Source organism: Chamaea fasciata, unplaced genomic scaffold (genome assembly GCF_029207755.1).
Source record: "Chamaea fasciata isolate MVZ Bird 193981 ecotype frontalis unplaced genomic scaffold, bChaFas1.0.hap1 SCAF_5, whole genome shotgun sequence".
NCBI lineage: Eukaryota > Metazoa > Chordata > Aves > Passeriformes > Sylviidae > Chamaea > Chamaea fasciata.
Genome location: NW_027094090.1, coordinates 59,783,653 through 59,799,014, shown reverse-complemented (window position 1 = coordinate 59,799,014; position 15,362 = coordinate 59,783,653). Strand labels below are relative to the sequence as shown.

The 15,362-nt window shown below is 37.1% G+C and overlaps 2 protein-coding genes across 2 annotated transcripts in view; one reads left to right on the top strand and one right to left on the bottom strand.

Moving 5' to 3' along the window:
- Positions 1 to 102: 102 nt before the first annotated feature.
- SYCP3 (synaptonemal complex protein 3) lies at positions 103 to 8,742 on the top strand. The gene is made up of 9 exons (XM_066183916.1): positions 103 to 194; positions 1,604 to 1,857; positions 2,414 to 2,486; positions 3,453 to 3,487; positions 5,222 to 5,339; positions 6,289 to 6,388; positions 7,143 to 7,241; positions 8,414 to 8,518; positions 8,654 to 8,742. The coding sequence occupies exons 2-9, from the start codon at positions 1,668 to 1,670 to the stop codon at positions 8,705 to 8,707; spliced, it is 774 nt and encodes a 257-aa protein (XP_066040013.1). The 5' UTR covers positions 103 to 194; positions 1,604 to 1,667; the 3' UTR covers positions 8,708 to 8,742.
- CHPT1 (choline phosphotransferase 1) overlaps positions 6,507 to 15,362 on the bottom strand; it is a 22,094-nt gene continuing 13,238 nt past the window's right edge. The window contains exons 4-9 of the mRNA XM_066183917.1: positions 15,166 to 15,250; positions 13,443 to 13,574; positions 12,902 to 13,060; positions 12,362 to 12,487; positions 11,773 to 11,883; positions 6,507 to 8,733 (exon numbers count right to left, since the gene is read on the bottom strand). Of these exons, the coding sequence (XP_066040014.1) occupies positions 8,689 to 8,733; positions 11,773 to 11,883; positions 12,362 to 12,487; positions 12,902 to 13,060; positions 13,443 to 13,574; positions 15,166 to 15,250 (658 nt within the window). The 3' untranslated portion in view covers positions 6,507 to 8,688. The remainder of the gene's footprint in view (positions 8,734 to 11,772; positions 11,884 to 12,361; positions 12,488 to 12,901; positions 13,061 to 13,442; positions 13,575 to 15,165; positions 15,251 to 15,362) is intronic.

The window sequence follows — 15,362 nt, the reverse complement described above, 5'->3', positions numbered from 1 at the left end:
CCCGCTCCCGCCCGCTCCCGGCGGCGGGAGGCGCTGAGGCGGCGCCGCGGGGCGGCCGTGAGGGCAGCCAGGGGCTGCGGGGCGCCGCCGCCTTCTCTCTGCTGCCGCGGGCGGCTGCCGGGAGCCCGGGCGCTGCCGCCTCGGAGTGCCCTCACGGCGCGGCTCAGGGCCCGGGTCTCCCTTGCTGTTCTGAGGTGGGTCCCCGCGGCGAAAAGCCCCGCACGGGAAATTCAGACGAGCACCGGTTTGTTTAATATCTTTCTGGGGCGCGGTGGGCAAAAAACAGGTGAGTTTCTCTAAAAATGGCTGTTAAAATAGACGGCTGTGGATTGAAGACACTCAGATCGGCTAGAACAGGTACCCGCACGGGATAGGCAAGGACTGCGTGGGCTTGTGAGGGTTGTTTTGCACCTGCCTGAGGGGGACTTCAGAAGTTCTTCTTTGTAAACTGATTTTTAGTACAAAGAAAAGCGTCTGTACGTCTGATAAAACAGATGCTTGCAGTTCAAAGTTAAAGTGACTTGACAGCACAGGGACAGACACTATGGACCAGCATCTCCTCCTTACATCATGTCCTCAGCAATCAGTAGTCAAAAAGCAGATTAAGTCTTGACGATTTTCTCTCATTTGAGGATAATTCTAATGCAAGGGCTTTTGATTTCCCAGTCAATAAAGACACTTTTTTTTCAAGACACTTGTGGAATCTAAAATTCTTCATACTAGAGAAGATAGAGAAGCATCAACCTCAGAAAAAGCGCGGTATTAAAAAGTACTGTTCCTTCCTTAGCATAGTATGGCCATGTTTGTACAGATCCATGGAATTTGTGATTTAAAAACATTTTCACAGCTATTGACAAATAACTAAAGTTAAAAAATAAAAAAAAACCAAACCAAAACAAAAACCCAAACCAAACAAACAAACAACCACCTAAAAAAACCACCACCAAACCAGAAATAGGAAACTGAGGTGTGTGAGAGTTGATAATGTTGGGGGGACCTCACAGTCCTCAATTTCCATGTGTGAACTGAATTTTCAGATCTGTCTCTGCCCTGGCTAGTAGAAAACCTACTGATATTTCTGGCTGTGTTGGATTGTGTCTAGAATGAGAGGTTCACTGAAGTAAATAAATTAATTTTTTTTTAAGAGTGTAAAAATGTTTGCCAGTGTAGAAATGACATTATTTACATTACAGAATGCAGAGGTGTAATAGCTATAAGGAAAGACAAATCAGAACCTGGAAGTTGCCCAGGACTTTATGAAACGGCATAAGCTTATGTATATTTGTCTTTACAGTGTGGGATGGCTTGTAGAATCACATTGTTCTCTATGGTTTATCATTTCTCTATTTTGAACAGTAGAATACTGGCATAGCTTTTGGGGAATGCAGTACTGGATATGACAAAGCATGTAATAAACCTTATGGAAGCTAAGCTGGCAGGCATCTTAAGAAAATGGATAATTTATCTTTTTTTTTCAGCAGAATCAAGTATGTTCCTAATAGCCCTGGCATTTTGTTAGCATGTTCTTAAAAGCATCACTGATAGGTAATGCTGTGGAATACCTCAAAACTAAACCAGTTTGACTGCTTGCATATCTTTACAGGTGCAACCTGTTGAAGACCCATAATAGCTCCATATAGGCATGAAAACATGTTTGTTTTCAATTTATGATGGGGGAAGTTGTGTCACAAATACAGTCTACTGTTTCAGTAGGAAAAGATCTCACCATGGCACCATCAGGAAGAAAGCATGGAGGAAAAGCTGGTAAAGCAGCACAGGAAGATCAGACCATACCAGCTTATGACTTTGAGGAGGAAAGAAAAGAACTGAGTGGATCAGAGGAAGATATTAGAGAAGGTTCTTATGTGACTTTTTTGCATATTTGTAAAATGTGGATTTTATCATGTTTGTGACTATGAATAGAAGGGAAGAACAACTGAGTCAACCAGGGACTGAGCAAAGCATGGTTCATAATGCCTGAGACCACCAGGCTCCTACTGTGTCATTTTGATTGGTAATTTCCAAAACAATATATCTCTTTGTAGTTTTGCTTTTTAAAGGTACAGAATTACAGTACCTATTTTACAGTAAAATTCAGATGGGACTTTATAATTTTTATGTTCTTTTTAGCTGTCTGATGGTTGCTGTATTGTGAGTTGGAAGTAAGGGACAGTTGGTAGTAGTGCACAGAGAAAGTAAAACTGTTTGGGACCAGGGTAGAGAACTCAAAGCAGTGCCAGCTCCAATCTGGCCTTGCACAATAATTCACTACAATCTGTCAGCTCCAGACTCAAAGTTACAGGAGCTGCCTGTGTTACTGATGGGACAGGGTCAGGGAAATGGCATTACAGAAAAGTAATTACACTTTTAAAATGTATTTTTGTAAGTATTTCTAAAAACCATTCTTATTAAGGTGACATACCAGTAATGGACAAGCACGGAAAGAAACGACCTCTGGTGACTACTCACGTTGCAGATGATGTGGGGTAAGGCTAGATGTTTGGGGGCTTTTTCCAAAATAAGCAGGTCTTAAATAGGTACCAACCTCAGTTATTCACTATGCTTCTTTTTGCTTTGGGTGATAGATAATACAGTACTTGCAGGTAAAAAAAGAAAATGTAGCATTTTGAAATAATGCAATTTTTATACTACAATTCTTCAGTTTCTTTGTAGATTCTTTTTTAGCATGCAGAAAAATTTGATATATTTGTGTGTTCTTACAAATTTTTGTTTCTTTTAAAAGATTGTTTTCTTCTGGATTGTTGATAGTTTCATTAAATTCCATTAATTTTTTTCTTCTCATTTTAGTTGCTTGAAGATACGATTAGTAGCATAAATGATCCAAATACTGCATGAAAAATAAATTCTTTTTACAGATAGATCTTATAAAATTTAATATTCATGGGCAGAGTAAATGTAACTAAAAAGTACAAGCTGAAATAGTTTTCAAGCACGTTATATCTGTTAAGTTGAAAATACTGTTTTTACTGTATTGTTACACTGCCTTACACACACTGGTGTTATCATAAAGATGCTGTAAAAACAACTCTGATATTATTTGCCTTGGATATTTTTACTGTGCCAGTCATGCTGACTGAGATGGACTTGTTTTCATTTGGTGTTCCAAATACCCTTTTTGTTTTCTTTGTTATAGGGAATGATTAATTTTATTTATTGACTGCCCTCACTCAAGACCTTTTAAATGCCTAATAGTGCCTCTTTTCTGGGGAGTAAGCTAATAGACTAGATTTTTTTTTTAAGAGCAGATTAGTCTGGAAAAAAAAAACTTTCACAGGAGGAGACAAGGAATATAATTATCTTATGGCAGTGGCAGTTCTGTCACTGCTTCAAAGTAATAGGCATGTGAATAAAATTAATTTTAAGCATATTCAACAGGTCTTACTCTAAAGTCAGAAAATGGGCAAATAAAAATCTCAAACTCCATTTTGTAGGGGTGAAGTGCAGAATATGTTGGAGAGATTTGGAGGTAAGTACATTTATATTCTAATAAATGATAATTTTAAAAAAGTTGCAGAGTTGAAAGTAGTTGCTTACCATAAAATAACTTTCAAGACTTACATAAAATGACCAGGTTTTGTAGGATTTTTCAGCATTTCTGAATAAAGCCAGTTTTCAGGAAAAAACAAAAAAGTTACAGCTAAGGAGAGCAAAGGGAAAGAAGAGGAGGCAATAACTGCATTTTAATGAGTCACAGCTTGTAAGTGTAGATGATTACAAAGGCAAAAAGGAAAGATGCATTAATGCTTTGTATAATTAATTCTAATTTTACAATAAATATAAGACAAATATATTGTAGAGGAAAGGGACAACAGCAGTTTGCTTTTGGTCTCATTTAGCTTTTTGTTACACTGACAAAGGATACTGGGGATGGCAGGACTTGACTGAGAAAAAAAGGGCAATGTAAATGTTAATATAAATAGCAAAGGAGAACAAATAGTTTTAATTCTAGACAAGCAATTTTGGAAGTGGAGTTTAGTTGTAATAATATAGTTATTTATAATAATTTAGTTGTGATAGAATGAGAGAGCAGTCTGTACTTAGCACTTCCAGAAATCTAGAGAACAGGGAAGCAGCAGGTAAGAACATTTCAGCAGTCAGAAGGGAGACGAGTTTCTAGAACAGCCAGGTTACAAGGGTAAGTAATGCCAGTCATCCAGTGAAGAGAGATTTGTGTGTGTCACTTAGCAGGATTTAGTGTGGTCATAATCAGATCCTCAAGTGGCTTTACCTAGTTAAATTACCAGCTGAACTCTAGATAGTGACTGATTGGAGAAAAAACACTTTTAACTTGTAAAGAATGTACAATAACCATCACAGAGTAAGAAACATCAAAAAGCCATGGAACGAAGGAAAACCATCTTAATGCCAGCATTACACACTCAATAACTGAGTAATACTTTCATTGTATATAAGAAAAGAAACCTGTACAGAGTCATTGCTTGCCTGTGAAGTTTAAGGTGAAAGAGGAACTTAAGTAACTCCTTACTCCACAAATTAGAACTTCTGGCTGTCACAAAATTACGTATTCTGTATTATATATTAGAATGGTATTAGAGATCTGGCTTTTCAGATAAGAGGAGGATTTAAATGTTAAAAAGTTTGCTTGTAATTTAAGACTCAAAAAACGAAAGGAAGGATGAAAGGAGGGAAAATGAATGGATCAGAGAGAGGATGCTGTCTGCACAAAATAGTGGGTTTGGCATTAGCAGAGGCAGATGCCTCAGCAAATTACAGAGGTTGGACTCTGAAATCTGTAGCAAGAAGGAAAAGAAATTACTCTATTAATCTTAAGCTGTGACTTGATAAATCTGCAAATGTAAATTGAAGTGAAACACTGTAACTTATGTTAATACGTAAAAAGTACTGTCTCTCTGAAGTATAAAAATAATTACTCATTTATTCAGTATGTTCACCGGGACAGTAACCACGTACTAACCTTAATTTATTTCTGAAATTCAAGAAATTTGCATATGACTGTGAAACAGGTGTTGGTTGGGGCGTTGAGGGGCGTAAAGAAAGCAGTGCTCACACCAGTGCCACCAGCAGGCTGAGGGACATTCAGCACATCAGTTCAGATCACGAGCTTCTTGTCACTAGAACACACCTCATTTGCTTCTCCAGAGTGTAACTGATCAGCCTTTTTAACACATGGCACAATGTATCCAGTATGCCTAATTTCTAAATATTCTTTGACTTTCAGCTGACATTAACAAGGCTCTCTTAGCTAAGAGGAAGCGATTAGAAATGTATACAAAAGCCTCGCTCAAAACCAGTAACCAGAAGATTGAACACGTTTGGAAGACACAGCAGGAGCAAAGGTGACCTTTACTCTTGGCTTTCAAGCCTGTGGAACTGGGTTCTCTTCTGGGCCACAGGATGGACAGTTGGTCTGTCACCTTGTAATAGCAAGTACTGTGTCAAATGTTGAATACCTGCTCAGGGCCTCTGCTGCCTCCCGTTGTGTCCACTTAGTTCATCTGACAGTAAGAGTTTACCACATTCTCTTTTGAGCAGACAAATTTAAGATTTGGAACTCTGAGAGCAAAGGACATTAAAGAGGGGGGGTTACCTTTATCTTTATGGAAAGTGACCTTTGATGTTATTCATGTATTTTAAAACAATGTGGGGGGGGTTTTCCCACTTTGGAATTTTCCGTTTCTAATTGAAAACTGAAAAATGTTTAGTAAAACTTTAATACCATTCTGGTTACGAAAGTAAGTAATTTTCACCTTGCTTAACATTCCTCTCACTTCTTAAGGCATATTTAATTATTACATCTGATACCAGAGATAGAGCAAAGTGAAAAAGGAGACACCTAAAAACTAAAACTCAGCAATACTTTTAACTGTCTTGGTGTTGTTCTACATTTATTTGCACTTGAAATTTGTATGAACAGAATTTTAAGAAATGAGCTTATCAGTTTTGCATCATAAACCCCTTGTGTTAAAGCAAGCATCTGTAATTGGATTAGAAAAACATGGTAAATCTCAGAAAACCTGACACTGTTAGGAAGAAGAGCTGTTACAATTTCTTTTTAACCAGTATTTTATGGGAGTGCTGTCTCTATAGATATATTCCACATCCACTCAGTGTGTGTGTATGTTCAGTTTTTCAAAACATGCAGTATTTAAATGGGCTCAGATGTGAAAATAGCCTATTTCTTTATCCATGCCAGCTTTTATTTTATTCCACATGTATGTTGAACCTTAGCTTTCCTTGTAATTCCCTGCAGCATTTGTCATACTTACAGATAGTGTCTGTTTATAGGCAGAAGCTCAATCATGAGTTCTCCCAGCAGTTCCTGACTTTATTTCAGCAATGGGATGTAGATGTGCAAAAGGCAGAGGAGCAGGAAGAGAAACTAGCGGTGAGTTTCCAGCAGGGCAGGAGTTTCATTGTATTTTCCACAAGGAGGGAATATTGTTGTTTCGATACTCAAGAAATGTAAAAACAACTTATGTAGTTTAAACATGTGACTGTTTAAGTTTGGGAAGAGGGGTGCATTCATAAACTTTATTGCAAGTTTATAAACACTGTTAAGTGATGGCCTAGGCCAGCAAACAGATTGAGGAAAGCATAGACCATTTAAGGAGAAGAAAGACGTGCTGTTTCTGTCCATCCATAGTCTTTGGGTTCAGGGAACAAAGGAATAAAGGAAAGTAGTTGTCTTTTAGCATGCATTGCTTAAAATATGCCTGTTTATAATAAATGTAAGAGAATTTGATCACTGAAAGAAGATAGGAGCTGTACAATGGAATGTAATCATGTGCTGTTGCTGTGTTTGTCCTTCCAACACATTTGCAAGTATTGCTTTTCCCTGGGTAGCATATTCCTCTGGGATACCCAAAGAAGATGTGGGGCATAGAAATCCTCATGGGATTTTACAGGGATAATTCAGCTTGCAAGTGACCTCAGGAAGTGAACTGGGGCTTAATCCAGTCTTCAGTCTTACTTTTGTTAGTAAAAGCCAGGGTAACTTCTCCAGGCAGAGATCCACGTTACCAGGCACAGATTTCCAATGAAGGCAGAATTTCTGACTCTGAAAAATGACATTGGTGTGCTGTCCAAGCACTCTGGTTAACAACTGATGCAATTATGTTTTTCTTTTGCTTCTGCTTCAGAATATGTTTCGTCAGCAACAAAAAGTCTTTCAACAGGCAAGAATAGTTCAAAGTCAGAGACTGAAAACCATTAAGCAACTCTATGAGCAATTCTTAAAGGTAAATCTTTTTCTTGGAAGGTAGCTCATCCTTATCACATCACTTAAGAAAGCTGTATTATTTCACTGTTTGAAGTTATTTGATATTTCTTTAACAACGTAACTAACATACTAGACAGCAAGCAAAAAAACCTTTTTTTGAGTACAACCACACAAAAATTTTACTTTTTTAGTTAAAGGCTTTCCTCACAATGGAAAATCTTCTGTGCCTAAATCATCTTCACAACCCTTTGCTGGGCTCTATCCTGTATGTCCATGTCTCCCTTGTACCCAGGAGTCTGAACTGGACCTGGCACTCCAGGTGTGGCTTCACCTGCTCCACGGCCCCCAATACATGGGGCAGAATAAAGTCTGTCAGTTTCTGACAAACCTTAATTTCAGTTCAAGTAATTTCCTAGCTGGTTTTGAAATTTCACTTATGATAAGCTTGGTGTTTGGTTTGGGTTTTTTTTCACGCCTGGTAGTTGATAAAAATAATCTGAAATGGAGCAACTCTTAGTTTAAAATAGTCAGAATTTACTGAGTATATTACAGAAGCATTAATAAATAATAGCCAAAATGTCAAAAATTTTTTCTTCAAAGAGGAAAAACTGAACAGAAGGTCAAGTATTACTTTGATTTTTCCCCTCAAAAAAGATCAAAAGGTAGAAGTCAAGCCTCAAATAAGCTTAAATAAATACAAATTAATGAAAATGCAACTAGACACATACACAGTGTAACTGTATGTAAAAAAAGGGAAGATAACCAGGGAGTTTTATCTGGCTTATTTGGGGAGAAGTGTGCAAATAAACATTGTGGGGCTTATACTTCCCACTTCAAGTCCCACAAGGTTGTCATAATATTGAACCCCTAGAATTCCTGACAGATGTCTCTTCAATCTCTTCTTGTAGAACTTTTATCTTAATTGAAATGCAGAATTAAGTAGCTGAGACCTCACAGAGGCTGACTGGAGGATTCTATTTTCCTCTCAGGGTACATACTGTTTAAATAGGAATGTAGACTGGAGTATGAAGTCCTGTATGATTCCTCTGCCACAGACTTCTGTGACAAACTCATCAATTATCTCTGATCACTGTAAAAATTAAATTGCAGTATGAATAGTGATTGATTTGTTTGGTTGCTTTAAATGAACCCCTTGACATTGAGGAGTTCAGAATTAATATTATCCTTCAGAGCATGGAAGAGCTGGAGAAGAGCAATGAAAGTCTTCTGGCTGGTGCCCAAAATGAACTTCGCAAGGAAATGGCAATGTTGCAGAAGAAGATTATGATGGACACTGTAAGTATCAGGCCTATGAAGTCAGTTAAATGCAAAAATAGAACATCCAATTAAAAGTCATTTGACATTCATTTAATTCAAAGGAATCACATTGATACAGCATTTGTTCAGCATTATCTCCTTTTCTTGTGACAGCAACAGCAGGAGATGGCAACTGTTCGCAAGTCTCTTCAGTCCATGTTATTCTGATGGCTCAGTGGAGGAGCAACTCGTACCTAAGCAGCATGATACAAGTACAGGCATTAGAAAGATGTTGAGATTTAAATCTTTCAAGGTTCCGATTAAACTCTTTCCTGGACTGTTCTAATCTTGTCTGTTAATGTTCTAAGAACATATCTTAGTAAGCTTTTATTAGTGAGGGGCAGTATGGACCCCAAAGCATTCACTGTCTGTTCAGCTGATTTTTAAAAATTTCATTTCCACTTCCAATAGCATTGGACTGTTTAAATTGTTTGACTTTTTTCTAATACAAAATTGTAACAAGGGGAAGAATGAATGAAACATGCATTACCCATATTTTACATAATAACTTGAGGCCTATAGGTACATTGTGCAAATAGAAGCATTTCTAATAAGCTGCAGGTTTTCAGTTTCAACATTCAGTCTGCTGATATATTAGCTGTTATAAAAATTCACAGGGTATGACATAGCTCAGATAGAACTGTTTAATGTGTATTATAGTAAATTAAAGTAAATTTTGTTAACTCTTTTGTTAATCTAGGCATTATACTATCTTTGTATTAGTAAGAGATTTATAAACTGCTATGATTTGTCCAGAAAATGTTTTTTTTAGTTAAATGATGAGCTTAATATATCAGCTCAAGTAACGATAATTAAACATTATGTGTTTTGGGATCTACTTTTTGTAGAACCACTGCTGGAAGAAATCTACCTCATTTATTTAGTACAGGCTGTTACACGCCTTTGAGATGGAAGATTACTTTTTGCAATTCCAAATGACTAGCAATTTAGGGAGGCCTGAGTTTTAAGGGTAAAGCATTTATCTTTCATGTATCTCGTTACAGTAAATAAGTATAAACTAAAGTGGCTTAGTGTGCATGCAGTTTGTTTTTATAGAAAACCATTACACCTGAATATCTACTTTTAAAAATCAGGTAGTTGCCAACATATTTAATACCGTAATACAACAGTAGATAAAAACTATCCACACACACAAAATGGGATGTTTTCACAACAATGTATTTCAAAACCATATTTTTCTTCTCAGCCTACTAGCATTTTTTAAGTCAGAGTCAAGTCATTTGATGATGCTTCTACAGGTCTGGAAGCCAGCTTAGTAGTGACTAACTTGCAGTAACTTCAGCTGTTTGGTTGTGATGAGTATGGAACTTGTTGATCTGCCTCTGCTAGGATTCAGGACAGGAGCAGACATGGAAGTGACACTGCCACACTGATGCAGGAGGCGATGTGGGCCTCTCGTGGGTAACTAGTAACAATGCTGATTTGTCACTACTAAGTCTCGGCCCTCTGAGCACAATTACAGGAGGCTGTGAAATAGGTGACAGGTTCTGCTTCAGATCTTCAATAGGTTATTTGTTAGCATCTTATCTCCTGGTTCTGGTTTTATTTGTTAGTATTGAGTCATGGTTCTGGTTTTCTGAGTGATTTCTGCATTAGTTTCCTGTTATCCACATACTTAAATCATATCCTCAAAACTACTTATACTTACTATGCCAGGATACAGTTTTGATCATTGTTGAGTACCCACTCATTTCACTCTAAAAATGTTGCCTGTGTCTTTTCATCAGGAGGTTAATATGCTTACAGTATTCAGCCAAAGTAAAATGATCATTACCATCTTTTCTATTTGACTGTGGTCTGGGTTCAGGCTAAATTCATGTGCAGATGCTGTGTCATTTCCAGCCTCAAACAGGAGTAGTAGGATTCATTCTGAATTGATATTAATCACTTTGAGTTGTAGTTCTTTGGCAGTAACTGTTACAGTTATCCCTCAAAAGGATCATTATATTCTCCTTAAGCAGGAAGGTGGTTGATGTTATTCTATTCCCTCCAGACCAACAGACAATACACCACCCCCAACAACCACCTTAAAAGTTCCTTGAATGCCTCAGGAGTATTTTTTGAATAATAAGCAGGTAGGAAGCTGCAGTAGTAGTGTTTTTAAAACAAACCATGGCATTCTTTATTGCAACAGTCCTTTTGGACATATTATGGTGCCCAGTTCTTAAAGGAAGAGAAAGGCTGATATTGAGCCTGAGTTCCTGTTTTGGAGAGTTTTACATTACGGTTCAGTTTTGTTCGGATAAAGTACAATGGTAGCTATGAGATAATAGGAACAATTGTAAGGTAAATGAACACAGTGATAGCAAAAACACCACAGAGGGAATTACAGGTGGGCTGCAGTGCTGGAGCCACAGGCATTGAAGTTTATCAATAAACTTTGTCCTTCACTTGCATGGGCTTACAGATATAAGTTAGAATGCCTAAAGTTAAGAGTCCTGTCCTTACACAGCTACCTCTAGTCTAGATAAGGATGAAGTGCAATGAGACTAACCTGACTATGACCACAAAGCCAGAAACTGGCCTTGGAAGAAAGTGCAAGCTAAAGTTTTATGTGGTAGCAGTCGGTTATGTACTTAGATATTAGAGAATGCATGAATTCTAAAGGCACTCATAACGGTACTTTGAAGAAGAAGAAAATTTTCCTGAGCTGTACTTCCTTTATCTGCTGATCTAACAGCTTGTTCCTTAGAAGTACCAGAAGGGAGATTGAGTGATTTTTACCTCATGGCTGCCTCATTTTACCAGTCTTAATAATGCAGGATTGAATTCGTTAGTATATCTGACAACCACTTCAGAGCAGTTCCAACAAAACTTTAGAAACGAATGCAACAAGATTAGACAATTGGGTTAGGGAAACATGAAATTCCTCTTCAAATTCTGGTTGGTAGCACCTTGGTTTGCATCTACATTCACCAGAAGAGAAGTACAGAATTAAAGTTACCTAACAGGAAATGGCAACATTTTCAAATGCAGTATTTGTGGTCTGAAACACAGGGAAGTATGTACTGGTTCAAAAGTACAACAGCATCTGTACAACGTTGTATCTACTAATTCTAACATCTGGTAATGTCTGAAACATAGTGAACTTTCTCATGAAACTGTTTTGCTCAAAAGCTTAATCTGTCTTCCCAAAAAACAGGCTGCTTTGTTCCCCTAACTGCTTCTTCTCTTGTCCTTGACCTATTTAATCAGTCATTATGGTTTTGAACCTGCTCAGGAGCTTGATGAGATGAAATTCTGAAGACATGTATATGAAGATGAGCAGCAATCTGTAGGCACACACCACTGGCATATCTCAGCATATCAAACAAGGATATGAACTTCAAAAGAACAAAACAGAACAGGTTAAAAAATACATTTTTTAATTGTCCCTACTATAAATATGCTATACTTTAATCAGAATTTATGCAAGTGAAAAGTGTGACATACATACATCATTGTAACATACATCTACAGAGTGGTCTAGTTTAGAATTAAAAAGAAAACCATCACAAAACCCCAACAGCACTAAACACTTACAAGATCTGGTAAAAAAAAAGTTCATCTGCAGTTCACAGAAGGACTTTAAAAAACCCACATGGACTAAAGCATAATTTCAGGAGAGATGTATAAATTTGCATTCACATCTCTGTTCCAAGGAAAGCAAGCCAGTCAGCTCCCAAAACATATCTACATGGCACTTCCTCTGCAGTGACCACAGAAATGTGAGCAAGTCAGAATTGGCAGAGCAGAATGACAGGGACAGCTCTCTATCCATTCCTTAAAGCACAGTCCAAACAAAAAGTACAAACCACTTACCAATGCTATCCACAGAACAATATATTCATCAATGAAACTGTTGAAGTACTGGTCCAAAAACAGAAGTCCTGGCCCAATAAATGCAGAATCCTGAAGACAAATTTCACTTTTTGTCATGTGAGCCACCTATGTTTAAAAAAACATAAATTAAAAAGTGTGCAAGATTGGTGTAACTACCAGCAAACAGGCGTCACATCCTTGCCCAGCAATGTCCTCTTGCAAGTTACATCTAAACCTGTGCATTTCAGCTTTCTGCAGGGGTTCCCCACTGTCCAGTATTCAAACCTTTAAGACTATGCAAGTGTATCACTGAAAACAAACACTATCCACTTGAAATGTTGTTTTCAAGTATAACTTGAAAATTTTGGCTTTCCCTAGCAGAAAGTTAACTAGGTAGCAGGCCTCTTCTTAGGTGGCAACACTTAATTACTTAATTACTGTATTCTGGTAATACAGTAGCAAAGCAAAATGGGAAAACAGTGCCCTCCCAATCCAGTAAATGTCAAGACAAGAACCAGTTTAGTTTTAGGACTGACTTACCACCAACTTCTGTGAGATTTTGGCATTCACAAGCCCAAATGTCAAGACATACAGGCAAGAATGTTTTTCGAACAGCTGAGTTGTAGACTTTTTATAAATTGTAATGGCCAGTGTGATAAGCAGTCCAATGTGCAGGCCTGGTGAAAGAACACTTGTTCCCTAAGATATAAAGGGGTGGATAATTTGTCATAAACTTCAATCACACAGTAAAGTCCCATTTTTATACATATTGCAAACATTAAACAAAACCAGAGTTGTCAAAACTTGTCAAAATCCATTAGCATTACACCACTGTTTTTAGTACCCTTTGCAGTGACCACTAATCAATTTTTTAAGAAAATTCACTGCTGTTTCCCATGACAGAAGAAATCCAGTAACAGGCAGAAAAGGTAAATAAGGAACTTTGTTTTAGCCATCTAACACTCACATGCCTGTCTGCTTAAATGCTTAAAACAAATAAAACCCTTATGGATTGTCTGAAACGCAGTAAATTATGGGTAGAAATGATTCAAACCCCATTTTGATTTTTAGAACAACTTACTGCTATTGTAGATCCATTCTTTCCAACCCCTCCACCAAAGATGACACGGAAGTAATTGAAAAAAGAAAGTGCTGTTCCACACAGGATGCCAATAACTGCAAAGAACTTCAGTTCTAAGCCCAGCAAAGGGACCTTAGCAGAACACAAAAGAAATCAAAACAAAAAAAGAAAAAACAAACCACAACAAAACAAGAGAAAGATAATAAAAGTTAAGCACACAACACCTTTTTAAAGAAGTGATTAAAGCAGGTGCTCTTACCTACTAAACAAATGTTTTATTTGAACCCTCACTTTCCTGGGAACAAGCTCAGGACAACAGTGTTTAAAATTTGTTTCCTTACTAAGAGAAAACAAGTATCTTTTGTAATGCTTAAACTCCACTACTGAGCGCTTAAGTTCCGTTCCTGAAATTCAGCTAAATCTTACTCTGCTCCTCCTTAATGTGTTCTTCAAATATTTTCACCAAATAAGCAAAAACATGACAGACTACTGCCATCAATCACCATGATATAGGAGCAGGAAGAGGGATAGTTCCTTCTGTTCCACTGGATAAAACAACACTGATCCACAGGAAACACAAACACCATCTGCCTGCAGTGTGTTTTGGCATGTTATTTGTATGCTGTATCTTTGCATATTACAAGACTATCGTGAATAGTCTCCAGATACAAATTTTAATTAAACTATTACCTTTTGAAGTCAATTGCAGTTTCAAGGAAATTTCCAAAAGCAGCAGAGGATTAAAAGAAGAAGTAATAAATAGAAACCATTTACTGTATTTTTTGAGTATATAGTTTTTTGAGATACAGCATAACTACAACAAATTCCAATAGTGAGGAAAAAATTAATCATAATTTAAGTTTAATGCACCTACTTTGTTTTCCAACATAACAAAAAGCTTTTTGAAAATAGAAAAAAAAGGCTGGGAAAAGGAAACAAAGTTTAGCTTAACATTTCTTAATTGCTGAGTAAAGTTTTGAACTAGTTTTCATTTCTTGGTGGTTTATATTTAGGTTAATTTCTCGAGGTTATCAATAGTATGGAAAAAGTAAGTCTCAGCTCTTCACACTACAATCAGTCAGAACTATAAATATCTGAGTAAAGGCCCTAGAAAGGTTGAAGATCTTTTGATACTGTCCACTAAAGTGCATCTTTAAAGATCAGAATAAAAGCCAGAGATATGGAAAAGTTCTGGGACAGAAAACAATGTTTTAAATATAAATATTTACATTTACATGGCTGTGACATAATTCTTAAAAATCAATATATCTGCATCGACACAAATATGGATGACGTAACCAAAAGCCCCTGGCTTCATCCCATGGTTTCATTAGATTGAAGCATTTAATCCTTAAATTTTAGAAGATATCATTTAGCTGAAATGTATGCCTTACAATAAAATATACAAAATATGTAAAACCAGAACAAAAACTACTGCTAAAGCTTAAGTATGTGTGGAGTACTAGTTCCAGAGCAGAAGTTTATATATGGCAGATGGGGTCTTTTATCCTCTATGTAGCTATAAATCTGTGCACAGGGAGTTACACCAATAGATCTTAGTAAACTCTGACATTAAAATAACCTACACTTACACAACAAGCTAAAACAACATTACACAACTAGTAGGTGTTGATGGTACTTGCCCAGAGCAGCTTCAAATACCACAGGAACTGTGGACAGTTAAGAATACTCAGCAGGAACTCTGAGCACCAAACACACTCACCTTATAGTCCCATATTGCTGCTCCTCCATAGGCAGATATCAAGAGCAGCATTGTTATGGCGATCTGAACTTCAGTTACATCAATTCTGTGAAGGGGAAGAAAAAGAGATTTAGTTCAAGGACTTTTTCTGTAAGTGTAAAGTGTGTGTGGAGGAAGGGGGGAATAAATCCCCAGTAACTGTAGTTCAAATTATATAA

Excerpts from the sequence above, each read along its gene's own strand:
- SYCP3 (XM_066183916.1), top strand. The coding sequence starts at position 1,668 with ATGATGGGGGAAGTTGTGTCACAAATACAGTCTACTGTTTCAGTAGGA. Across the intron at positions 1,858-2,413 it reads AGAGGAAGATATTAGAGAAG|GTGACATACCAGTAATGGAC; the intron begins GTTCTTATGTGA and ends ATTCTTATTAAG. Across the intron at positions 8,519-8,653 it reads AGAAGATTATGATGGACACT|CAACAGCAGGAGATGGCAAC; the intron begins GTAAGTATCAGG and ends TTCTTGTGACAG.